At 42.0% G+C, this 26,049-nt stretch overlaps 2 protein-coding genes and 1 pseudogene across 2 annotated transcripts; 2 read left to right on the top strand and 1 right to left on the bottom strand.

Annotated features, from left to right (window-relative positions):
* The first annotated feature begins 12,206 nt into the window (after nt 1-12,206).
* LOC147957487 (BTB/POZ and MATH domain-containing protein 2 pseudogene) lies at nt 12,207-12,512 on the top strand (annotated as a pseudogene).
* Nucleotides 12,513-15,907: 3,395 nt separating this feature from the next.
* LOC125521521 (ribosomal RNA small subunit methyltransferase G) lies at nt 15,908-20,356 on the top strand. The gene is made up of 9 exons (XM_048686575.2): nt 15,908-16,206; nt 16,290-16,370; nt 17,799-17,888; nt 18,026-18,192; nt 18,930-18,999; nt 19,250-19,329; nt 19,403-19,465; nt 19,879-19,955; nt 20,050-20,356. The coding sequence occupies exons 1-9, from the start codon at nt 15,934-15,936 to the stop codon at nt 20,148-20,150; spliced, it is 1,002 nt and encodes a 333-aa protein (XP_048542532.1). The 5' UTR covers nt 15,908-15,933; the 3' UTR covers nt 20,151-20,356.
* An 881-nt stretch (nt 20,357-21,237) lies between these two features.
* On the bottom strand, nt 21,238-24,599 carry LOC125522017 (uncharacterized). The gene is made up of 3 exons (XM_048687084.2): nt 22,837-24,599; nt 22,421-22,664; nt 21,238-21,869 (listed from the first exon to the last, which is right to left on the bottom strand). The coding sequence occupies exons 1-3, from the start codon at nt 24,304-24,306 to the stop codon at nt 21,529-21,531; spliced, it is 2,055 nt and encodes a 684-aa protein (XP_048543041.1). The 5' UTR covers nt 24,307-24,599; the 3' UTR covers nt 21,238-21,528.
* Between the last annotated feature and the right edge of the window lie 1,450 nt (nt 24,600-26,049).

Below are 26,049 nucleotides of genomic sequence, written 5' to 3'. Positions count from 1 at the left end.
AGCACCTGGCCCGTGACTCTATGTATGTATAACCTTCTTCCTTGGATGTGCATGAAGCGGAAGTTCATTATGATGCCAGTTCTCATCCAAGGCCCTAAGCAACCCGGCAACGACATTGATGTGTACCTAAGGCCATTATTTGAAGAACTTTTACAGTTGTGGAATGGAAACGGTGTACGTACGTGGGACGAGCACAGACAGGAGGAATTTAACCTAAAGGCGTTGCTGTTCGTGACCATCAGCGATTGGCCCGTTCTCAGTAACCTTTCAGGACAGACAAACAAAGGATACCACGCATGCACGCACTGTTTAGATGACACTGAAAGTATATACCTGGAGAAATGCAGGAAGAATGTGTACCTGGGCCATCGTCGATTTCTTCCGACCATCAATGTCGAAAGAAAGGCAAGCATTTCAAAGGCGAGGCAGATCACCGGAAGAAGCCCGCCATGCGTACCGGTGATCACGTACTTGTTATGATCAATGATTTACACGTAATCTTTGAAAAGGGTCCCGGCGGACTAGCTGTTCTAAATGACGCTGAGGGACACGCACCGATGTGGAAGAAGAAATCTATATTTTAGGACCTACCCTACTGGAAAGACCTAGAGGTCCGCTCTTTGATCGACGTGATGCACGTGACGAAGAACCTTTGCGTGAACCTGCTAGGCTTCTTGGGCGTGTATGGGAAGACAAAAGATACACCTGAGGCACGGGAGGACCTGCAACGTTTGCACGAAAAAGACGGCATGCCTCCGAAGCAGTATAAAGGTCCTGCTAGCTACGCTCTTACGAAAAAAAAAGAAAGAAATCTTCTTTGAATGCCTGCTCAGTATGAAAGTCACAACTGGCTTCTCGTCGAATATAAAGGAAATAATAAATATGTCAGAGAAAAAGTTTCAGAACCTAAAATCTCATGACGGTCACGTGATTATGACGCAACTGCTTCCGATTGCATTGAGAGGGTTTCTACCGGAAAACGTTCGATTAGTCATTATGAAGCTATGTGCATTCCTCAATGCAATCTCTCAGAAGCCTACTACTTCAAGTTTGGGGTTTACATGCAGCACCACGACCAGTCCAGCTGCATGGAGTCACGGTGGACCAACGTCACGCTCTACAGTAAACACTGAGTAGATGCATGGGTAGCATGCGTATTGGTATTGTGGTCTAGGGTAGCATGCATGTATATTTACGCCACGTACGGGCCCTATGTATATTAGTTTCCACGAGTTGAATAAAATTTGTCTCTTTGAGTGTCCGTAGTGTGAGTCATACTTGGAGGTCTAGCTGTGACAATGCCCTTATTAAGATATGAATTTAGAAACATTAAAACTGTGCACTAACAGAGCCCTCTCATGCCATTAGGATTCCCAGCCGTAGGATCTGGTGTTCTGGCCGTTAGATCTCGTTCTTGTCCCGCATGGGCTTTGTAAGCTGACCACTAACCTGCTCAACAGGAATGGGCTGCTGCTCCGGTAACTAAATCGGACATCTCCTGTGATTTTGGGCCAATTGGGTTGATGTGATGTAGGCCTGCGGTCTGACCACGCCAGCGACAAGGTAGCGCTCTCAGAGAGGGCGGCAACGCCGTCATCATCGTTGTTGACTCGCCAGTTATTGGCAACGTAAATCGCAGTTGCTGCAGGTCATTACTAGCAATCGATGTGCGATGATAATTGCAGGTCAGTTACTATTGTGATTCACCTTCTTCCTTTCCAGGCTCGCATATATAATCACCAGCAGGCCTTCCAAGTCGTATCCTCCTCGCCGATGCCTACCACCTCCCAGCAACGGCGACCCCGCTCGGTGGCCGCAAGTGACGGCGCGTGCGAGCCGTGCGAGCTACAATGGTCATCCATTCCCTTACTGCCCTACCTTGTTCATGCGCTGCTGGATGGGACACCATCTGTAAGACGACCCCTTCAAACCTTAAATCATTCATGTCTGAATCTAATGGATGGAAGGGAACTTTGTATTAACTTGCTCTGTCCAATAATTCATCTACCAATTTGTTGTCAAAATCATCGCGAGAAATATTTTGTGATCTTAGATCCAAACTAAGTTTTCTTATTGATCTGGTGTGCTAAAAATTCCATTGCAGGAGAGCTATTCCGTATGATCATCTAATTTCTACACGTGCCTTTCCTATGGAACTGCAGAGTGGTTGCCCAAGATGTCAGCCCATTCTTCATGGTAATACATGCATGCTGAGTATATATTCTAATAATTCTCTTTTCCCGGTCCGAGACTCCGAGTCCCAGTACCAGTCCACCATGTTCTTATAAATTCTGAATATTGTTTGTCCAGCTTATTTCAAATTATAAAATTTAACAGTATAAGATTATATTCATAGTCAATACTTGCACAAAAAGCTGCTCATGTCCTTGCTGTTGAATGGAGACTTGCAATTGCTTAACTGGTCAGTGAACTCTCTATAGTTATCTACTCCCTCCGTTCCTAAATACCGTATAAGACCTTTTAGATAATCTAATAGGGACTACATATGGAGCAAAATGAGTGAATCTACACTCTAAGATATGTCTATACATCCGTACGTATAGTCCATATGGAAATTTTTAAAAGTGCTTATACTTAGAAAGGGAGGGACTAAATGTCAATATAGCTCAAGATACCCTGAAGGTCTTGAATGAAAGTAGTGGAGCGCTGTACAAGCATAAGCAAATTGATGGCCACTTATTCGGTGTTACAGCTAAACCAGAAAGCACACTTCTTATTTTATCCATGCATGCTCTCACTGTTGCCATTGTTTTGTGCCATGTCTTACTTGTTTCACAGAAATTTCATCGCAGATCTATTGCAGCGTCATTTTCAATCCTGATCATTCATGGATGCATTCACTGTTGCCATTTTTGTACCCTGAAGATCTACGACAGTGTCGACTAAACCATGTGCTTTCTCATATTTAAAAACGTCTAATGAAACTGAACGAAATAACATGACTTCTACATGGATTTCCTTGATGAACATTAGCCTGTTATGGAAATCCAACCAAGTAAAATATTGTCTTGTCACCAAAAGATGAATTGAAGTCTTTGCGTAACAAGACCAAACTCAGGTACAGTACGGGATTAGTTATTCTCAACTCTTGAGGGAAATTATCAAACTTTGTTCTTACCTTGTTTCAAACTGAGCAAAGCAATGGCGAGTTTGTGTTGACCTCTGTATGGGAGACAGCCTGTGTGCTTGTGATTGTTCAATATGATTTTCAGTTAATACAAGTGTAGCTACTATCGTCGAAGCTGGTTTATTGTTATATAATTTTACTTTAGATGTACATGATGCGAGTTTAAAGTCTTTGATTAAGTCATAGCTAAGTGTGTTTCAGCCAACTTGAATAATTATCGGGGTAGGCTGTGCTTAGAAATTACATGCTAAAGGGGTGTTAACTATTTACTCTAGCTATTCCGTTAAACTGTTTAGTGGCGGGCTACATCAAGTTCCCAAGAGTTTAGTAAAGATGTGGCTATGTGATATTTGTGTAAACAAGAGCTTAGTAACGATGTTTTTGTGCCACAATGGAGACAACTGATCAGTACCATTCTGCTCCTTTTCTTATTATTTTTGGAGTGTCACTAATCCAACCATCTCAGTCTATTTAGCGTTTCTAGCCATCAGATCGAGACTTTGGGTAATTATGAATTCATGGTGTAAAAAATTCCCATCAATGCACATCATTATTCATGCATGAGAAGGTACGCAACAAAGCTACATAGAATCATCATTGTCGATAGAACAATAAGAATGTTAAAAATACTATCACTCTAAATAGTTGTATCAATCACAATTATTAAAGCGCCAAAATTGATTGGCGCAGCAACACGCGCCATCAATTATCTAGTATTTGTTATGATGTGAGATACAACGGTCAGATTTGGCCAGTGTTAAACGGTTTCCTATCTTAAGGAAAGCATTACACAACCACATGTTACTATGTAGTGGTATATAAACAGGACACAACAATTTGATAACTTTCACAAGTAGCAGCGACAAGTGGGGGCCGCAGCACTGGAGGATTTCATTTTTGGTGGTGCTCCTCAGGTGCCGAGTCTTGAATTTCAGGGTGAAAAACTAAAGTCTGACCTTCATTGGATGTGCCTTGCAATTGCATTGCTGAAGGATTTGTTTTGAGAGCTTGGATTTCTTTAGAATGAAAACCTAAGATCTTGGATCGGTCAATGACGACGCTTGTCGACAGTTTTCTTCTTGAAGGCATCGCTTTTGGAGACCTTTTATGTTTTCCGGGTATTGTCTTTGGTGGTGGTTTGGAATTGTTCAGTGTGACGAGGCCTTTGTTTTTTTATCGTTTCGGGTTGTGTGCATCCTGAATGTCTTTTAGACATCTTGTTGATGCAAAGGCTGGTATCTTCACGATATTAATATATTCCTTTTTCAAAAAGAAAAAAACAAGACACAACTGTTCTAAACCCGAGCTCATATGGGCTCGGGTGAACAGTAAAATAAAAAACATTTGAAAATATATTAACATAATTTCTTTTTTTGTGTGAAACTTTGGCAAATGTTTTCATAGCTTGCAAATTTCATCATCATATGACATTCATGGAAAATGTGGCGAAAACAAACAAAATCAATGCTCTGGACTCTGATTGTGCTGAGATGACTGAATCACAACTCATTCCAATTAAAACACATTTTTTATCTGTCAATAATATTATTATGTTTGATAATATGATATGTGTTAGCTGATTGTCAAAAAAAGATGTGTGTTGGTTGAGATGGCATTGTTCTCGGTTATTTTAGCTTCATAGCATCTTTTTTTTCTCATAAGCCCGTTGCAACGCACGAACATTCTACTAGTTAGAATAATTTCTCTTTTTTTGCTTCCAACGGTGCTGGAACTAGCACTTGCAATTTCATAACACTCAAACTTTTATGGGAAAAAAAATGACCATGTCTGAAAGTTTTAAACCCTAGAAAATAGAGAGGCCTTTCACGAAATATACTTCTGTTTGTGTTTCTCCTATTAAAACTGGGCAAGTCGGTCATGATACTCACTTACTATCCTTAGAGATACAAAGAATGATGCGTGACGGATTTAAATATTTCACCGCCAGCCTAGCTAATAAGACAAAATCCAATTTAGTGCACAATGATTTCTAGGAGTGAGTAGTGCTATTACTCGCACAAGGGATTGTGTCTAGTGATCCCTACTGAACTGCAATTATGCCCCACGGCCAAAGAAATCATGTGCGATAATTGTCTGCCACGAGCCACAGAAATATTATCCTGACAACCGGTGCCATCCATGGGTACCCTGCATCATCAAATAATAGCTACTTCACCAACATCGGATCAATTTTGCTCAAGATTATGGGAAATTCCAGCTATTGAGACGTGGTGCTCAACATCATCGTCCCCCTGTGTGCGGTTATGGGGCACCAGAAACAATGACCTTGATCACCCTCCTCCCATCGCCTCGGGACCTATTTTCATGCCCCTATGATGGCATTATTAGCAATTGGATCTCTTCAACCCCGCAACATCTCAAAATCCTACGAAATACCAAGGTGCTCTTCACACCCAAATACCCAATTGTACCTACAAGCGAACTCTGTATTACACTGTTTCCTCTCGCGTCATGGTGTTCCTAAGGATTGGTTGGAATCAGGTCATTAAGGGCTCTCTTGCACACGTACCAACCATATAGAGTCTTGATCAAAGGAAATTTCTAACAATATATTTATTTTGGCATATTATACATTTTTATTAGTCAAATCAAGGACTTAAAAACTCATAGCCAACTTATAAACCCAACTAGAGGGAGTACCTTTTCTTGGGTTATGTGTTATTAGCTCCAATAGTTATACGAGTTGATGATAAGAAAATAGTGATGTTTAGGTGATACGTTGTATTTGCATTTTATATAAAAAATTGTTTGTTTACATCATTTTATTTTAGTACAAAAATTTGTGATCTATTGTGGAGCTAGTGAGTGCGAGCTATCGGCTGTGTACCGCAAGGGGTGCTAAGGCTGGTCATAGTGGAGGTAACATGGGTAGTGACATGCATGCCACATAAGCCAAAAGGAGTGTGTGACAAATTATTGAAGAGGAGGGACGCAAATAAAGTAACATAATATGTCATCATTAGATAGCGATTCCCAATGCATGACACTACAAAGTAATAAATGAAGATAGTTATGTTATCACTCCTATGACACTACCAACTATAGAGTTAGTAACATAGGCAAGTAATAATATATGAATGTTTTTAGTCTAAGTTACTCTTCACTATGACTAGCCTAAATTAACATATCGAAAAGTAACCATCATTATCAAAATGGGAGACAAACTATCACGGAGGCACAATATATTGGTTGAACAATGCTCAACGGTATGCACTGACGCACCGAGGCTCTCGCCAACTGACTATCGTTGTCCGCATGAGCCCTGTTTCTGACGCTCCAAGGGTGGTTGCCCCTTTCCACACTTGTATTTTTTGAATATAATATGAAACCAACTCCAAGAGAAAATGGCTGTATAGTTATCCAATCCTACAACTGGGCTCGGCTACTACACTGTCCGTGCCATTTTATTTTAGTATGCAAACTTGAGATCTATTCCTCGCAAAAAAAAAAAACTTGAGATCTATTGTGGAGCTAGCGAGTGCGAGCTCTGCTACAAGGGGGCACAAGTTAATCATAGCGAAAATGAATCATCATATTAAAATTAGAGGCGTGCAGACTACTCTCTCCGTTCCTAAATATATATGTCTTTTTAAAGATTTCAATGCGAACTATATACAGAGCAAAATGAGTGAATCTACACTTTTAAACAAATCTATATACATTCATACGTAGTCCGCATTGAAATCTTTAAAAAACATATATTTACATCATTTGTACTATGCCAGGCTGTGCGCCATGGCTTTCAACATTCAAAATTCGTACTGAGTAACTGCAGTTCATGGGTTGTAGTAAAACTGTGCGCTGTGGGCGAGGATGAGATTTTGGGGCGCGGCCGCGCGGGTTAAAATATAGAATGCGTGACGGACTGCCGTTGTCGTTACAGCTGTCCGTTGACGGTTTTTATTTACTCCGCATATTAGAGTTGACTGAAGTCAAATTTCGTAAAGTTTGACCAAGTTTATAGAAAATAATAGAAACATTTATCATAACAAATTTATACTATATGAAAGTACATTCAATAATAAATCTAATGATGTTGATTTGTTATCATATATGTTAATGTTTTTGTTTATAAAATTGATCTAAGTTTATAAAGCTTGACTTTGACCAAAGCTAATACACGAACTAAATAAAAACGGAGAGTACAGAATAACATGTTGAACAGAATTCAGCTCCGTCTGGTACAAACAGCCACCTGCGTATTTATACTGCAGCCAAAGGCCCGTTTCTTTTGGACGACCAGCAACACCAATACGCAAACGAATACGTGCCCTGGCTCAGATCTACATGCTCAACTGACGGGATAGATTTCAGGAGCATCTGAACCTGGGCACCAAAACGAATATTTGTGGAGTAGTATTTATCCATCTCGAAATAGGTGTAAATTAAGACATTTATTTTGGGACAGAGAAAATACAATCTTGGACCAATAATAGGAATGAAGGTGATAACAAGCATGATATGCTACTCCCTGATGGACCATAAACATCCATGGGAGCATATCCAACAATCATAAGGGCAAGTACAATAAGGTGGCTAGGTGGGTTGTAAGACTTTAAATAATATATTTTTGCTTAATTGGTAGAGAGAAAAGAAAACCTGACTACAAACTAATAGCCGGCTGCAACATGTGCTCCTAGAGACTTTATGAGAGAGGGATGTAGGGCATGTATCAATAAAAAAATAGTTATTTACATCTAAATATTGTACTCGCCGTTTATAAGCTTGTCTATAGATGACATTGCAACACCATATGGCCAGCAGCTGGCTGTACTATTAACCATACTCTCATGCCACAAGAGCCCACCTGTGCAATGATAGACAAAACTTCACCCAAAAATAGGCATGATAATTAACAACCTAAGATCGTTCTCCAGCTCCAATATATACAGTGATGCATATAGTCGGACCAATCAAGTGGTCTCAGCGAGTTTAAGGGAGAACGTACGCTCTTAAATTCACATGAATTCGCCCATTTTAGGGGCAGCAGATCTGGCACCAACAACAAATGGATGAGCATGGTAGGAGTAGGTTAGCAGTAAGTAGCACCGCCTGGTGTGTGTGCAGCAGCTCCGTTCTGTTTTTTGTGCACGACATCAACCAGAATAGCCTCGCTCTGACCGGCGCCTTCCAGGAAGAGAAATCCGATTAAACCGTGCATCCAGCCAAAACTTCTCTCTTTTTTTTTGAAAGGGCATCCAGCCAAAACTTTTTAATAAAAAAGGGGAGCGCCTGTACTGTACGTCGGGCATCTGAAAAGAAGTTTTGCATCGGTCACATTGATCCTATCCAGTGGCTAAAAACATAACACACAGTGCGTCGTGCTATAGGGAATGTCCCGTGCTATCTTCTTGGGCCCATCGAACTAGGCCCCTTTAATGTTCTCCCCTCCCATGCGGGATTTTTAAAAGGCTTCAAGGGATACTCTTCCCGGGTTAGGGAATGTCCCGTGTTGTCTTCTTGGGCACATCGAACTAGGCTCCTTTAGTCCTTGCTCACCACGGCACCTCTGTCGAACCTCTCAGTTGTCCGGTCCTGGGTACCCTGTAATCCATTGGTCCGACGGCCGGACTCTTGCTTGGCCTAAGTCTTGGGCTCTATGGTAGCGACATAGACTCTGGCATTTCCTTGTGCAAGACGTCCCGCTCTCCCTCTTGATCGAAAACCACCAACTTACTAAGCACGCAACAAATGCTCGCTGGAGCTGAAGAATCGAACGAGACATTTCCTCCTTCTGATCTTCTTCTCAAGGATATGGCAGGTATTCTACACACATACACACAACTTGCATTTTTTGGTTTGTAACTGAACAAAGGCAAAAAGATAAAACTAAAGACACATAAATTAAAATGAAGTAGCATGTATATGGGCTGAGATGTTTAGCAAAATTTGATGTGCACCGTCATACCCGAGTGATGAACATTTATCTACTGTTTGTTATGTTCAAGAACTTCAATCCTATCATGGTGCCGCAAACTCATTCCACTGCTTTCCTTCGTGAAACGCGACATACGAATGAGGTTCTAAAAATACGGTTAGCTACAATGATCCCAGCCCCATGAGTTAGTACTTCTCTATTGGAATTGAAGCGACAGCAAAATTGACACCAAGTGTTCAAATAGAAGTCTTTCTTTGAGACTATCATAGGCTATCATCTGTTGTTCTCGCCTCACCATGCTATGTCGTCTCATCTCCTATGCAAGACATTTATACACCATAATACTTCATAACATTCGTTGCTCCCAAAAAGACGCCGATTAGTGACCCTCCTTTGCTCACGAACAAAATGATTAAATATTTATATTAAACTCTTCTACCTAATGATAAGTTATTTTTGTAAAATGAAAATCATAGTCAATATATTTTGATAATTCACTAAATAACAATGTTGCTATATACTTTCTCCGTCCCAAAATTCTTGTCTTAGATTCGTCTAGATATGGATGTATCTAATAATAAAACGTGACTTGATACATCTGTATTTAGACAAATCTAAGACAAGAATTTTGGGACGGAGGAATATTAACAATAGTGTATTCAAGTTACAGTCATAATTTCTATCATTAAAAAGTATGTATTGTCTCTCACAGATTTTAGTCATGCTTGCAATGAAAGTTGTATTATTTTTTATTTTTGATATGTTATACCTTACATCAATATTTAAACCAAAAGTTTTGTAGTGTGAGAAAACTAAAAATATAAAACACAAATTTAAGTATGCCTTTCGCAGATTACTTTGCGATGCTCTATATATATCCATAATAGAGACCTTTAAAATGTATAGGCAGATTAATATCTTAGTAGCAGCTTCTAGTTTAGGATTTTCGTATGAAAAGTTGAAAAAATAGAGTATACATAAAATATTTACAACGAACTTGCCACCGAACCGTTAGCAAGTTGCTTTATCTTTTTTGTTGATTTTGTTTGATATGTTACACCAGGTTCATTAATCAGTTGAGACATGTATGTGATCTATATGTGGTACTCATATTGAATTGCTCTAGCTCGTACGATCTGTATGTAGGGCACTCATTGAAGAGAGACTAACAATCTAACTAAACTAACCTTCACCTATATATATTTAGCGGTATTACCCGATACTCTCCAACACCCTTTCGGTGACCCTGGAACGCTTCTGGATCCTCCCGAAACTATTTCGAATATTTATCAAATAATTCCACAAATACCTTCTCATCACTCCCGTTCTACTAAGACTCGGCAGATCGTAATTGCCTTAAGCTTGTGACCCCGTAGATTCGGTAACTCATAGACATGAACAAAACCACTTCGTTCAATGACCGACAGCGGAACCCTAGATGTCCATATTGATCCCTATGAGCATACAAATAATATTCGAGTGAACCTTTGGTTTTCGTGTGATGTTCCTTTTGCTTCGCGATACTTCACAAAACCCGGGATTTGTCGGTGTCCTCCTAAGTCATCACATGATCACTACAACGATATCCTCATTACCGGTTTTGTTCTTCTTTCTTGTTATCTCCGGCATTACCATGACGAAGTCACCTGTGTCTGGCTAGACGATGATGGATGTCGTCATACCGAGAGGGCCCTAAGAATATCTCTCCATCATCGGAGGAGAAAATCCCTCTCTTGAGCTATCTAGTCCCTTGTCAAACTTTTCGATTAACCCATAAGTTGTCGTTATGATCACCGTGTTACAGGTGACGTTCGAGCCACCCCAAAGCCCACCGTACGTTAAGAAGTGACTACGATACTCTCATGGTATAAGGAGCAAAGTCACACGTTAACATTCCGTTATTATTACAATTGATTACAATAATATTAACTCAATTTATACAGACAAGTTTGGGTCGATTCACTATGACCGTTCTTCCAACGTCATAATCTTAATGTTGTTTTAGAATCATCGTTATACTTAACGATATCCTAAGATCCGGAAAACGTGATTGCCAACAACAGTTGAGCTAGTCCTAGAGGCAAGACTAATAACCTTTTATTTAACTGTTTGTCATTCCACACGTGCATATGAGTTTTCCACTGAGTCGCATATTCCAGGATCATAGCAGTTATAACATAGAATATAAACTCTTTAATTATGAATACGGAAATATAATAATACAAATATTATTGCCTCTAGGGCATATCTCCAACACGTCTCGGCGCGACTGCTCCCGACCCGTCCTCGTCTCTGTCCTCATCTTCTTCGACTACTTCCCCTGCATCGACTCCATGGCAGACAACGAAGTAGCCAAGAAGGTCGCGGAAGACGTCAAGGCTGCTGCCGCCGCTGCTGCATTGGCCTGGCTAACTGGAGGGTATGATTTGTTCATCCCCTATCTGGTCGTTTATGTGCTAGCCGTGTAAGCTATTTTCATAGATGTTTTGGTTATCGGTATGAGTTGCATATACTGTGATTGCCATGTTTATTATCTACTCGTGTATTAGATTAATCAAAAGAGCTAATATTTCCAGCATAGAATCTCTAAAAGGCTTACATTTAGGAATGGAGGGAGTAGTTCCCATCATATTTTGGGTCAAAATTTGACTACATATTTGACTAGAAAAATATAAATAAATGTCACTGAAAATTATATTGTTGGATTCATATTTGAATGTAGTTTTCAATGATATTTTTTTGCTACGTATAATTAACATATATTTTAAATCACGATCAAAATATGATTCGGAATAGGACTAGTAAATTAGTACAAAGGTAGTAACAAGTAAACATGGTAAAAAAAGCCAGTCGCGTGGATATACATTGCCAATGTGACGAGTAAAAACGAAAATACATACAAAATCTCTACCCATTATTTTAGGGACAATCCCCTACCTTTGTGTCATGTTCATGTCAAGTCGCCTGCAATAGGTCATCGGCAACAAGTTCTCCACACACCGCTGGCTGTGCGTGGCCCGATCGCCGGTCTTCAATGCGGAGCTATTTCACGCAATGAAGGAGAGCGACGTCGCCGCCGGCGTGGTCGGCATAGGTGACATGGAGGCATAGGTGTTCAAGGCCTTGCTCAGCTACATGTACACCAACTCGTTGCCCGAGATGGCAAAGAAGGAGGAAGACGCCATGTACCGGCATCGCCTTGTGGCAGCAGACAGGTATAACATGGAGAGGCTCAAGTTGATGTGCAAAAACAAGTTGTGCAAGAGAATCGATGTGAGCACTGTGGTCAACGTGTTAGCATTGGCTGAGCTTCACCACTGCCGTGATCTCAAGGGTGCATGCTTCGAATTTCTCAGCACTCCTCAAAATCTAAGCGAGGCCATGGCCACTGACGACTTCGAGTATCTGAGCAAAAGCTGCCCTTGTGTTGTCAAGGGGCTGATTACCCTGTGCTCCGCACCCTAGGCCAGTGATACTGATCGATGGGCTCCTATGTCTGGAGGGGATGCATGAAGACACTTCTGATTGTTGCGAAGTCCTGGATGTCGGATGTTGTTATTCGATCCTTTAATTTGTTGCTTCGTGGTTGTGATCTATGATTCTGCGATGCGCGCTGGTTATGCAATATCTAGTGAAAATGTTGTCGGTTAAACTCTAGTGTTGTCTGGCTTTCGTCCAGTAGTGTAATATCTAGTGACAATGTTTTTATTTCATCTATTTTGTGTTGCTTATGACATGTGCCACATGGTATCTAGTGACAATGTTGTTGTTTAAACTGTAGTGTTATTGAGTTTTTTGACGTAGTGTTTGTGCCGATGCAGGAAAAAGTATATATGAGCTACACTCAAATGATGTTTACAATGTTTGCACGAGGGTGTGGGAACACAGGCGTGTTGAAAGAAATGGGGTATTTCACACACATTATCTTAAGAGCCTTCTGTAGTGCTATATGTATATCACTAAAGTGATGGCTATAATAGTATGGCTTAGTGATGACTATAATAGTATGACTTTTGACTAATTCCCATTAAAGATTTCAAACAAAAACAATATCAAACAAATAATGACAGTCAGATAGAATTTCATATAAAATACTGAGACTATAAATAAAAATATGATAGCGTTCAACGCATCGTGGGTCACACATTGCAACAATCTCGAATAGTTGGTAGGTTGGCACTGTGAGTTTGTACATGATAGGAAAAAGATGGGTATGGGCGCTCTTGAGAAATTGAGCAAGCCATGAAATGCATTTTTTTACAGTGAAGCACAAGAAACATATCAGAACTGCATACTCTGAGGTACTTACAATGTTTCATCTCAGCTCCTCCCGCTCTGCATATTCATGGCCATCCGATGCATACTACAAGAAATCACGGTGTTGGATCAAGTTCATGGAGTGAAGTTACATTCACTTTGACATTACCCCTCCTTTGACTATCACACGACCCGCCAAATACTGGCCCATGACACAAAAGTCAACCATGTCAGCCAAACATAAAAAAATACCAAGGGTGAAAAAGTAACGAAGCCCCATGGTCTTTGTTTCAAAATCTTGTGGCAATGCTTGTTAAGGAGTTGGACCGATGCTTGACCCTCACGCCACTACGCCATACTAACTCCTCTACCTCTGGCAGGTAGTGCTCAGGGTTTGGGGGCAGCTTTCTTTTCGGGGGGTTTCAGCCACCATTTTTTCATATATATATTTTTGGATTTCTCTTGGAAGCAGTTTTTTACTTGCTTTTCAGTGTTTTTTGTTTAGTTATTAATTTTTATTTTTAAATTACTTTTAGGTTCATTTTCCATTTTATTAATAATATGCATGAACATTTTTATAAAAATGTGTGGACACATATAAAATTGAATTGACATTTTTCATACTTGTGAAAGTTTTTAAAATTAAAATAATTTTGAAAAAATATGTTAAGACTTTTTAAGTAACATGGATAGTTGTATAAATATGTGAACACGTTTTTTACAGACGCATAAATTTTTAAAGTATTCATGAACATTTGGTTCAAATGGTTGGAAACTTCTCTAAAATTACTTGTACATTCTCCTGAAATGCTTCACACTTTTGAAATTACGTGGACTTTTCATTTATAACTTTTAACTCTGGTTGCATTAAATTTGTAAAATAAGTTTTTACAAAATATACAAATGTGTAGACCATTTCGAAATAATTATAAAGGTGGGAAATGAAAAGGAACTTTGCTAAAAGGCCTGAAGCTGTGAGCTTTCTTTGAACGATATGTCGTAGTGTAGCGCCCTACCTCTACCTAGATCACCTATTTAGTTCTCACTGCGAAGGATACTACACAAAGTGTACAAATGGTGCACTCCAGCGCTATCGCCGACGCAACTCATTAGCGTCCCTTTTTGTGCTTCTTTACTACTTTTCTTCCCTTTTTCCTTTCTACGATTTTTTCATTTTTTTTCTTCGTTTCAATTTTCATCATTTTAACATAAGAATATTATTTAAAAGTTGAAGAATTTTTTATTTTTATAAAATTATAAATATTTATTTTAAATTTAATGAACCTTCTATTCAAGTTTGTGAACATTTATAAATTTCACAAACATTTTCTAAAAATTATAGACATTTCAAGATCCGTTTAAAATTTTTAAATGGTTTAAAAATCATGATTTTTTTGTAATCCGTGAATTTATCTTAAATGACGGAACATTTTTGAAGTCGTGAAAAGATTGTAAAATTACAGCAACAATTTTTTTAATCTACCAAAGGCAATTGATCATCCTGGTTTTGTGGGAATTATGGATAGAACGAAACCAATGCATTTTCAGAGGAAAGAGAGCCAAGGTAGAAGATGTGTTGGTCATATTTGACTAGTATTTATTGATCTCTATCTTAACAAACCATTAGGCAACCAATAGTTACTATATAAACATGGGAAGGTCCTATTCATTTACTCTATCCTTATACCCCTCTGGCGCTTCTTCAGTAGTGGGCCGGCCCATGTAGTGTTTCTTTTTGCACCAGTTTTGGGAAGTGTCTAGATGCTTACGGTCCTGCTTTTTTTCTTTATCTGTGGTTTCTCCTTTTTCACTTGGTTTTTCATTATCCATTTTTGTCCATTTTCTAAACTTTCCTAAGAATCATGAATATTTTTAAATATTGTGAGCATTTTTACAACTCCGCAATTTTTTAAAAAAAATTCTTGACTTTTTAAATATTCACGATTTTTAATTTACAAACATATTTAAAATTTGTGTTTTTTTTCAAATTCATGAAATTTTAAAAAATCCACAAATATTTTTTTTTCAAATTCAAGATATTTTTAATCTGCAAACAATTTTGTAATGTATGATTTTTTTTTAATTTATAAAAACGGAGTGGGGGTGTTACAACTTTTTAATGCAAGTGATTGAACAGTGCGTGAGGTAAATAATTCGATACGTGAGGTCTGCTCTAAATTTCAGCTCATTTGGACATCTGAGCAGGTCTTGGCAAAAAAGACAAACCGGATCAGAACAGTTCATGAATAGTAAACTTTTTTACAGACTCCAATTTGTCTGTTTTGCAGAGAGCTGCTCAGATCTCCAAATAAGTAGAAATTTGAAACGTACCTCACGCATCAAATTATCTACCGCGCAAAAAAAGTTGAATTTTTTAGTATTTGTTTTGTTTTTCTTTCTAAGCGCGGGTGCAGATGAACCCCGGAGGAGAAACTCCGCGTCCGGAAATCCTAAACAGTATATGCTTCTGACACTGGCAGCACGGCCTTCGAACATATAGCTCCCGGCGCAACAGCTGCGCCCCTTTCCTCTCCCTCGTTTCTTTCTTGGCCCACCAGAGCAGAAAGCCCATATAGCCCCAGCTCTCTCATCCAAGCTGCCTCTTTCTTCTTGCTCAGCCTCGGACGCAATGGCCGCCGTTGGTCTTCTCGGCGCGCGTCCGGCTCTGGCGACCGGCCGCCTGGAGAGGCGGGCGGGGGCTCCACCGGCCGCGGGTAGCTGGGGCTGGCGTGCCCGCCCGCGCTCCCTTCGGTCCGTTCCGCCGCCCGGGGGAGCGGGGAGGGGAGGGGTAAGGGCGGCGAGGCCCACGCGCGCCGCGATGGGCGGCGGCGACCTGTACGCCCTCGACTTCGACGGCGTATTCTGCGACAGCTGCGGGGAGAGCTCCCTCTCCGCCGTCAAGGTCCGCTCCTAACTCCGTCCTCCTCCGCCGTGTTTCTTGCGTTGACTAAACGTGGATGTGGTTGACCCGGTGCGCTGTGGCAGGCCGCCAAGGTGAGGTGGCCGTGGGTGTTTGAGCAGGTCGACGCCGCCTTGGAGGAGTGGATCGTGGAGCAGATGCACACCGTAAGCCCCTCCTTTGCTCTTGTTCCCCACCGACTAATGTAGTACTTAGCTGCTGCCTATGTACAGTATGTCAGTCTGTCTGTATATGCTCAATCCTATGTACAGGTTCTTGGCTAACACTAGCATGTCGAAGCTCCATTTAGAAATGCTGTGGCTTTGCAGAACTGATTTTGTTGATTAGTTGGAAGCGTCTTTTATGGAGATGCAGGAAATCTCCCCCTAAGCAGATTCCATGTTGCAATGCACCTTACCACAGCAAATTTTGCGGCTTACTGTAGCAGTTTTGACTGACAAGAATGTGACAAAAAAGAACAGTAAAATGAATAGCTAACACTTACCCCCAAAATGTGATGGATGATTGAGGTTAGTGGGTTGGAGCGGTAAGCACTGTGCGGCTTGCTCATGTTGCTGGTTCTGTGACGTTATTTGGTGCCCTGTCCTGAACTACTCAGCCACTTAGTAAAACTTAGCTTATTGTTGCCTCGGGCTTTCAAATTCAACCAAGAATCTACTTTCCCCTATGGTCCTCGCCAATTATCATCACCATCCATCCTTAGTAGTGAAATCACCGCTGCGCATCAGCCAGCCGCCATAGTTATTCGGAAGCTTTGCAGCAACTTCGGCGCAGTTCTCTGCTCCTCAGTGTGCAGATACAGACCCGGGACTGGGTTAAATTTAGGTGCATTTTTTGGTAATTAAGAGCCCTGGCGTCGAAGGACAGTGTCGGTATCAAAACAAATTTTAAGGTTGTTGTAAGCAGGTGGTCTCTTGAGAGTTGAGAGGATGATGGTACAGAATAATGGTGTCAAACCTTCCTCACTTAGTTTCTCCAGAACACATGAAACATGATTTTTGACCAAGCAAACAAGGTGAATATTGCCCCCTTCATTCATATATCCATTATATGAAGTTATCCCATATATCTACTCTTATAAAAAGCAGAGTTGGTGATGATGGTGTGCCTGCCATCCTGCAATATAGGCCGTCCGATCTATATCTAATGGATAGGAAGGAAACTATGACAATTTACCCGCACTCCTCTCCACATTTGCAGATAAGGCCTTTCCTCGTTCATCATTTTCTCCCACAAGATATTGATGTTCCGTGCAACGCACAGGCATCTTGCTAGTACAACTAAAAATGTATTGTTACATACTTGTTTGCCCACAGTTCCTAAACGTATGAGCAATCCACATGTTACAAATATCTGGTACTACTGTGGATAGTAGAACACCAGTGATAATTAACCTTTTCTGTTTTTCAAATAAGGCTTTTAAAGAATGGTGCTATGAATAAATTGAGCTGCTCGCTCTCATGAAGCATAATAGGACCATGTTCTCATATTGGTTCCATGACGAGTAACATAGTATCCCTCTTATAATTTTACTGTTTATAGTTCATTACTTAGGATGTTTTGTTCTATTTCAGCTCCGTCCAGTGATAGAAACAGGATATGAGAACCTGTTGCTTGTAAGGTTGCTTGTTGAGATCCAGATACCCTCTGCTCGAAAATCATCAGTAAGTTCTGTACTGCTTCATCTGTATTATATTCATGACCAAATAACATCAGTCCTGTCAAAGGTGGTAAAAGAATAGGCAAATGATTTTAGGCTTCTAGCTTGATCGAATTTTTATATTAAGGTGGTATTTGCAAGGTTGCAGATGGGCTTAGCATCCAACAAATATTGGACAACTGGTCAAAACTGTTGCCCACTCTCATGGATGAGTGGCAAGAAGATAGGGAATCTCTTGTAGATCTCTTTGGCTGTGTAAGGGATGACTGGCTTGAAAATGATTTGTCTGGCTGGATAGGTGCTAACAGGTGACTGATCTATGGAATAATTGGTGTATATTTTCTTGCTGGTCTGACCAATATACTCAGAGAAATGGAGTTGCATTTAACTAAACATTTTGTTTTTTCACTATTGACGGTTGGTGTTTTATCCTCAATTGAGAGGTATACTTAAAAACTTTCCAAAGCACTCTCAGGCTCATGACCACATGGATGCAATACAGATCGTGCATTTCTATTCCCTATTTCTCTTAGACAGAGATGCAAAGATAGTTTAAGAAATAGTAGCAGAAGACTCATTGAATCTAAGTGGGACTAACCTGTAAATGACTTTCTAATTTGTGTTACTCAATGTGATATGTTGATCAGTGGTTTTCAAATACGTTGGAAAGAATATTGATCATTAATAGTTCTTGATTATTGGCTCCACGTTTGCACCCTATCCCTTTATGTGCATGCGTGTCTCCATGAGAACATATGTGCTTTGTTATGTGTTAATATTGCTTGAGTTTATGATTCTGTCTTACAATTTAAGTTGATTTTATTGCTCTGCGTGAAAGTTTTGTTTCACTTGACAAATCAAAATTCTGTATGTCACTTCCGAGCAGGCAGTATCTGCACTTTTCCCACTCTCTTTTCAGTTTTATAGCTAGTACACGTCCGAAAAAGTTGAAATGGCGTGGTGTCTCTCAAGTGTCTCATGTTCATTATACATATCGAACAAAGGATATTGTGCAACTGATGGACAAACCAATGTGTGGCTGCAGGTTTTATCCTGGGACAGCTGATGCATTAAAGCTTTCAAGCTCTGAACTTTACATAGTCACAACAAAACAGGTCTATCTCCTACATTTTTCTTCTGTGCAACCTAACTTATCATGATCTTCTATATCATAGGGTTTCAGTTTCTGTTTTATGAACAACCAAGCATTTTGTTTCAACAAATGGTTCTAACAACCATCTTTAGGCTTTATCATTTTGTTGATGTTTTTTACAGTGATGATTTAGCTTTTAGTTAATTCACAGCTGCCCTGTAGGTAACGCAGAATGCTGATCTTCTACTGATCACTTTTTTATTGTCTTTCAGAGTAGATTTACTGGAGCACTACTTAAAGAATTGGCTGGAGTAGATTTTCCCTCTGAAAGGATATATGGACTTGGATCTGGGTTAGTAAGGCCCTTTCTTGCCGTTCCTTCACTTATCAAGGATTTTCTTACTGACTCTGATTTCATTATTCAGTCCGAAGGTAAAAGTTCTCCAGCAGTTGCAGGAAATGCCACAGCACCAAGGTCTTACACTTCAGTAAGTCCATCATTTGTATGATTGACTTTAATACCATATACTGCATCGGAAAGCTAAGTTCTGGAGAACAATATATAAATATTCCTCTCCTGCATAATCAATTAGTTGGTATACAATACTACTTACAGCTGGTCATAATATTGTTTTTCTTTTTTTTTTCTGTCTACTTATTAACCTATGTTTACAATATGCACAGTAATCAAACAAAGCAATTCTTTGTACATTATGGGGATCACTTACTACGTCGTTATCTTGATTTTTAAACAGATTATTGTTATATCGTGGATCAAAAGTTGCTCATCTGAATCATTGTTCAATATACAAATTATGCAATGGATAACAGTACCTTCAAACTCAAGAAAATCAAGGAATGATAATTTTGTCTTTTTTTTCTCTTTGTTGCGCTTTAACAGTTTCGTCGAGGACCGACTAGCGACTCTGAAGAACGTGATCAAAGAACCAGCGCTGGACAAATGGAACCTCTACCTGGGTAAGTCATAGTTCTGGCTAGCCAAACCCAGTGGTTAACTCGTAGTTGAAAAACTAACCTATGTAGCTGATGTTGCTGGATGCCGTTTGGGCAGTGAAATGGGGATACAACACGCAAAAAGAGAGGGAAGAAGCAGGGGCTTTACCAAGGATCCAACTCATTGATCTCCCAGATTTCAGTAAGCAGCTGAAATAATCGACTGGCAGTGACACTCGGACATTGACGTGACCTACAAAACTTTGTTTTGTTCGATGTACTTGCAAACAGCAGGAGAAATACTTGATGTTCATTTTTCCGATTGTTTGCATATTTGTGAACTGGTTTACTTCCAGCACATATATATGCACATTGGATCTGTCAATCGAGCACAGCTAAAAACCTGGAGCAGAGTTCCTGTCAAACCTGGCATATTTATTTTTTGCATTATTAGTGTCCAAATGTAGAACAACAGTATTTGTGGCCTCTCACACTTCACCTGAATTATAGAGAGTAATCAACTCCTGAATATCTCTCACCCATCCCTAGCAGTACATGCCCTTGAATTCGGATCCAACTGTAACCAAATCCACCTCTCAACCCTTTGAACTGGACGACTGGAGGACCTGTTGGTTTGTTTCCGGCATATATCTAGCTGACCAACACTAGTGCAACCAGCAATACTTTGGCTTTAGCAACTGAGTACACCCTAAATTCAAATTGTACCGCCAAAATGTCTTATATTTAGGAACGGAGGGTGTGGTATATAAACTAAGTACTCGTAAGAAGCTTTATGAAACGCCATAGCTTGCAAAAACGTCTTACATTATGGGATGGAGGGAGTACACCCTAAATTCAAATTGTACTGCTAAAATGTCTTACATTTAGGAACAGAGGGTGTAGTATATAATGTGTTACATTTAGGAACAGAGGGTGTAGTATATAAACTAAGTACTCGTAAGAAGCTTTGTGAAACGCTTGTACGGCTCCCTGACTTGATAGCATTGTGCATGCCCACAAGGCCACAAATATACACTAAGCAAAAAAAAAAAGGGCCACAAATATACTGAGATTTTTCGGCACATAAATAGCTAACGCGTTACAACTAGGCAAGGGTTGCAATGTCACATAAAATAAGATAAATCATCATTGCAAAGAAAGACCTAACATTGGTTGTGCATAAAAACCTGGCCTTTAGCCATCCAAGTTTAGGCAGCTAGAATTACAAATGGACAGTGAATCTTGCTAAAACTTTGGCACTAGAAAGTACTCCATCCGTTCATAAATATTAGATGTTCTAAAAAAATTCACAATTGGATGATTACAGACAGTCTTAGTGTGTGGTTCATATTAAAATATTCAAAATATCATATATTTGTGAACGGAGGGAGTACATGACTATCCTTGTTAAATTATTTGTTAAACAATCATTCTCACTTCCGAATGCCATCACCAGTGACCATTATACGACATTCCAATACACTAGTGCATCATCTAAAACTCAGGCTAAGACAAGGTTCTCTGTCAACTGTTAACCCTCTTCTACCTACTATGGCTTCCAATTCTACAACATCTTAATAACAGCTACAACACGATGTTAGACATGACGCTCATCAGCCATGGAATCCAAATCACTATCATACTCATCGCTCATCAAAGTCATGTCACTGCCATACCCATCACTATCCTCCAACGGATCATTGTAAAGGCGATCCTCTTCTACCCTACCATTAAGCCTCTCCGTTGTGACGCGACTATGGTCGATGATCTTTGTATTGGTGTAATATGGTTGGTCCACTGCAGGATCAAAATCATCGTCGCAGGGGTCTTCTCCACAGACCATCTTCTCAAACTCCAACTTGCGCCCATGGAAGTCTTCCCCAACCGGATGCACGATCCTAATACCCATGTGGTCACAGTAAAGGCACCGTACTCGTCCTGCCAAAAACAAATGTCATCAATATTCATGAAGGGCTGCATCCTAAACTCTAAGCGTCAAAAATTCATTAAAAGATAAAAATGCTCTGTGGCTCACAAATTTCATCATGCATAGAACCATAAAATATTTGTTGCTCCTAATTGTTGCAAAACAAAGTAACCACCAATGCATACAAATATAAACCATATGTTTCTTGAAGCAAATTAGCGTGCGGGTTAGGAGGTCATCCAGCTACATGTTTGCCTGCTTTGCTAGGGAGCAACGCCGCTTGATCTGAGTGTTGGCTAACAAACCTACACCATTGAGATATTTGATTGAAAGCGTTTTTTCCTTGAAATATTTCGTCTTTCACACTAAATAGGAGGTATCGGCCAAACACTTAGCAACAACATTTCATTTGCTAACACCTAGTAGCTGTTAATAAATTAACTAGCAATAGCACATAACAACAAACTAGATCACCAAAGTATACATATCAGTCATGCTCTTCAGGCGTTTACATAAAGGACAAGATATGAAAACAATTTGCACAGGGTTAGCTAGATCATACCGGCACATGGTAACGGCACCCACACGCGACAGACGAAGGGTTGTGGCATTCCAGCTCTGTCATCATCATCATCATTGCAAACCTCAGCGAAGAATAGCAGCGGAGTTGTGCCGGCAGGAAACTGAGTGCCTTTGGGAGTTGCCAGGAAATTGACATGGGTGCGGTAGCACTTAGCATCAGTGCCAACTGGGCCTGACACATATTTGTTCACACCACAGATTGTATGAAGCTCATACATGGGTTCCTGTAAATGGAGAGGGGAGGTAAATTAAATTAGTTCAGTTAGCTAGTTTTGCATAGCAAGGCATTTGACAAAATGCTAGCAACAACAACAACAACAACAACAACAACAACAACAACAACAACAACAACAACAACAACAACAACAAGCAAGCAAGCAAGACAAACAAACCTACCCCGCTGAGCATCGCGGCATATGCACTCAATGCAGCATTGATCTTTTTGCACATCATTGTTTGCGATGACAAGTACCATGGATGGGGGAACCGGCGAAGCGGCTGCTCGCTGCAGGCAGCCTCAGGACACAACAACCTGGCAAGGCACTGAACATCTTGAGAGGAGAGTTGGCCAGTACTACCTTGTAGGATAGATGATATCCGCTCATCACATGGACATAGACGTCGCAAAAGCTTTGCTTGAGCATCGGGGTTGGGGTGGTAGGCCGCCGTAGCGGCGGCCAAGAAGGCTCTGTCCAAGCCGGCAGCTGCGTCGTCGTCATCATCGAGGCGGCGGTCCGCGAGGAGTAGGTCGCCGTCTGCCTGGAGCAGGCAGTAGATGGCCTGATCGAAATCGGTGAGATGACGGTGGCGTGTGCAGAGGAAGGAGACGAGGCCGTACAAGGAGCAGTTCTCCGTCCGGTGGAGGATCATGGTGCCGATCACGTCCACCTCGAGTTTTACGGCGGGCGGGAACGCCGCGTCGTGCCAGATGGTGTTGATGATAATGTTGGAGACGGGGTCGAGCGGGCCGTAGCAGTGGCCGGCCACGAGCAGGCTGCGGTGGAGCCGGGAGCGCAGCTCGCCGGCCGGCAACCGGGCGATGGCCTCGAGGTAGAACCCGTGGAGCGCGTCCTGGAGCGTGCCGTTGAGGGCGGTGGTGGTCTGGTGCGGCACGCTGCGGCGAGGAGGAGGCGGACGAGAGGCCGTCAGTCGTCGCCACAGGTCTTGGTGGGCCGGGGGCGGCAATCCGTCGAGCAGGTTGGGGAGCCTGTCGAGGCTGGATTCGGGGGAGCGGCGGCGCACGTCGGCGAGGAGGCGCACGGTGTCGTCGAGGCGGCCGGAGATGGCGAGCCAGTCGCGGACGAGGCGGTCGGGGTCCGGGTGCCTGGCGGCCAGGGCGGCGCACCTGAGGGCCATCACGAGGGCCTCCTCGACGGCGGGCCCGGGTGATGACCCTAACCGCGTCATGCCGAGGTCCGACGCGACGGCGCGGACGGCGGCGAGCAGGTCGGCGCCGGCGAGGAGCAGGAAGCGCACGGCGTGGCAGTCGGTGAGGTAGGGGAAGAATCGGGTGAGGAACGCGACGAGTCCGTCCAGCGAGCGGCGCTCCAGGTCCCCGAGCTTGTCCTCGGGGACGTGGACGAGGTCGCCCGGCTCGCCGCGGGAGACGAGGGTGTTGGCCACGATGTTGGAGACCGGGTCGAGGAGGCCGAGGCAGAGTGCCCCGCCGCCGCCGTGGAGGAAGCGCGCCGCCATGCCGGGCCTCGCCCTGGCGTTCAGCCGCTCCAGCGCCTTGCGGTAGGAGTCGTGGATCTTGCGCAGCAGCCGCGACCTGTGCTCGGACTGCTCCCGGGGCGACGTGTACCCGCGGTTGTAACTCGAGTCGTAGACCCGGAGGTCCGGGGGGCAGTCGGGCACCAGCGCCATCGCCGGCCGGCGTCCGCTCCGGTCAGGCAGGCAGGCAGGCAGGGAGATTCGATTGGAAGGAGCGCCGCCCGGTGGCGCGAGGATGGGGGATACCGACCACCACCAGAACGAAATCTTCTGGGTCGATCGATCATGGTTCAAACCCCTTCTGGCTTTTCTCGATCGACTCGGCTTGTTTTTTTTAGAACAGTGTCATCGGCCCAGGTTTGTGTGGGCTTCTGACTTCTTTGGGCTGGGCTTGAGCATTGTGCGTGTTTTGTGTCATCCAAGAAATTAAAGAGTGCTTGCCTCAAAACTATTAAAAAATTAAAATAGAGAGTGCTCCTAGGGACGTGAATTTTTAGGACATGCAGCCAAGGCGCTGCCGTAATCCCGAGCGTCCATGTATACGTCGTGATTGCTATTTATTATAGGCCCAGTTGAAATACATGACACGTTAATTACCAACGTTTGCGAATACGTCGCGGTATATGCACCGCCAATGAACAGGCGACATTTATGATCGTATGAATACACTTTGTCTGTTAGCGACCCACGCGCACGCCCCGTTTGATGGCATAGCTGCTTGTAGCTTGCACTGTAGATCTCCTCCAAGCCGTCTCCTGTGGAAAAACAAAAACAGAAGCAGGGGAGGAGATGGGTTCTGCACAGACAGAGATCAGGTTAGCCCATCCTAGCCATTATCTTATTATGGGGGCAAGCAACGGATCTGTGCGCTTGGGAGGGATCACACATGCGTTGACAATGTTGATTCATCTAGGCTGTCATTTGCTATCCATACAATATGGACTCGCTCATACGTACTATTTTTTCCTGTTTGACAATGTGTGGACAGAGAACACTAGCTGCATATGTTCACCAGCTTCTTGACCGTCAGCATGTGACCGATGTCCAGGTCTTGAATGCCATCAATTTGGATGTATGGAGCTGCGTTCACTTGATGGTGCATTTGAATTCGGCCAGGCATTTATCGTGCATGTGAAATATGTATTAATGTTTCCTCCTGAGTGTGGCCGACATGTATGGACTGGAGACCTAAAGAGTTGCTCCGGGACATTGATGAACACATGAACGACACTAGGACATGAACATATAATAATGGTGTTGGTGTTGGAGGAGCTAATGGAGATAAAAACACTAATGCTACGGCCTAGAGGATTGAGAGAGAGAAAAGAAAAGATGAGGGATATGAACTGCAGTATTGCTACGACTCTACATCCACATTTTTTTTTTGAAAAGAAGCCCTGTATCTTCATGTATGAGTTCTAGTTAGCTATGCACATGAATAGAATGGATGAACTAGAGAACAAGGATGAGCAGAATGCACGCATGAACTGGAGGAGGTGGATGAGTGAGAGAGAAGCTGCTGGATGGGGATAAAATGCAGAAGGTGGTGCAGGCCGCCGATTAACTCCTCTAAAACAATAATGTGGGATCAGTACAATTATTGTGTGATGGGACATAAATACTTATTGTGTGGTGGGGCATTCACACGTACTGGCCGTGTCATACATGGACAATACAACATTGACACACTGCCAAGAAATCAATATACATGGCTCGTTGTATAATTATTGCACTGATCTTTGTGCAGCGAACGGATGAGATACCATCCTCGCATGGCCGCATGTCCACCCGTGATTTATCGGTGCCCGAAGGAGTCCCAGATTGTGCACCTTATATACCCCTCAAAACAAAAGTTGTGGCGATGGATGGTTAAAGGGACTGTGGTATCCTTGGCCC

The sequence above is a fragment of the Triticum urartu genome, chromosome 7A (assembly GCF_056163025.1).
Source record: "Triticum urartu cultivar PI428250 chromosome 7A, HENAU_Tu73, whole genome shotgun sequence".
In the NCBI taxonomy this organism is placed as follows: Eukaryota; Viridiplantae; Streptophyta; class Magnoliopsida; order Poales; family Poaceae; genus Triticum; species Triticum urartu.
Note: the sequence above shows the minus strand (reverse complement) of the source record. Positions and strands in the feature narration are given on the sequence as shown.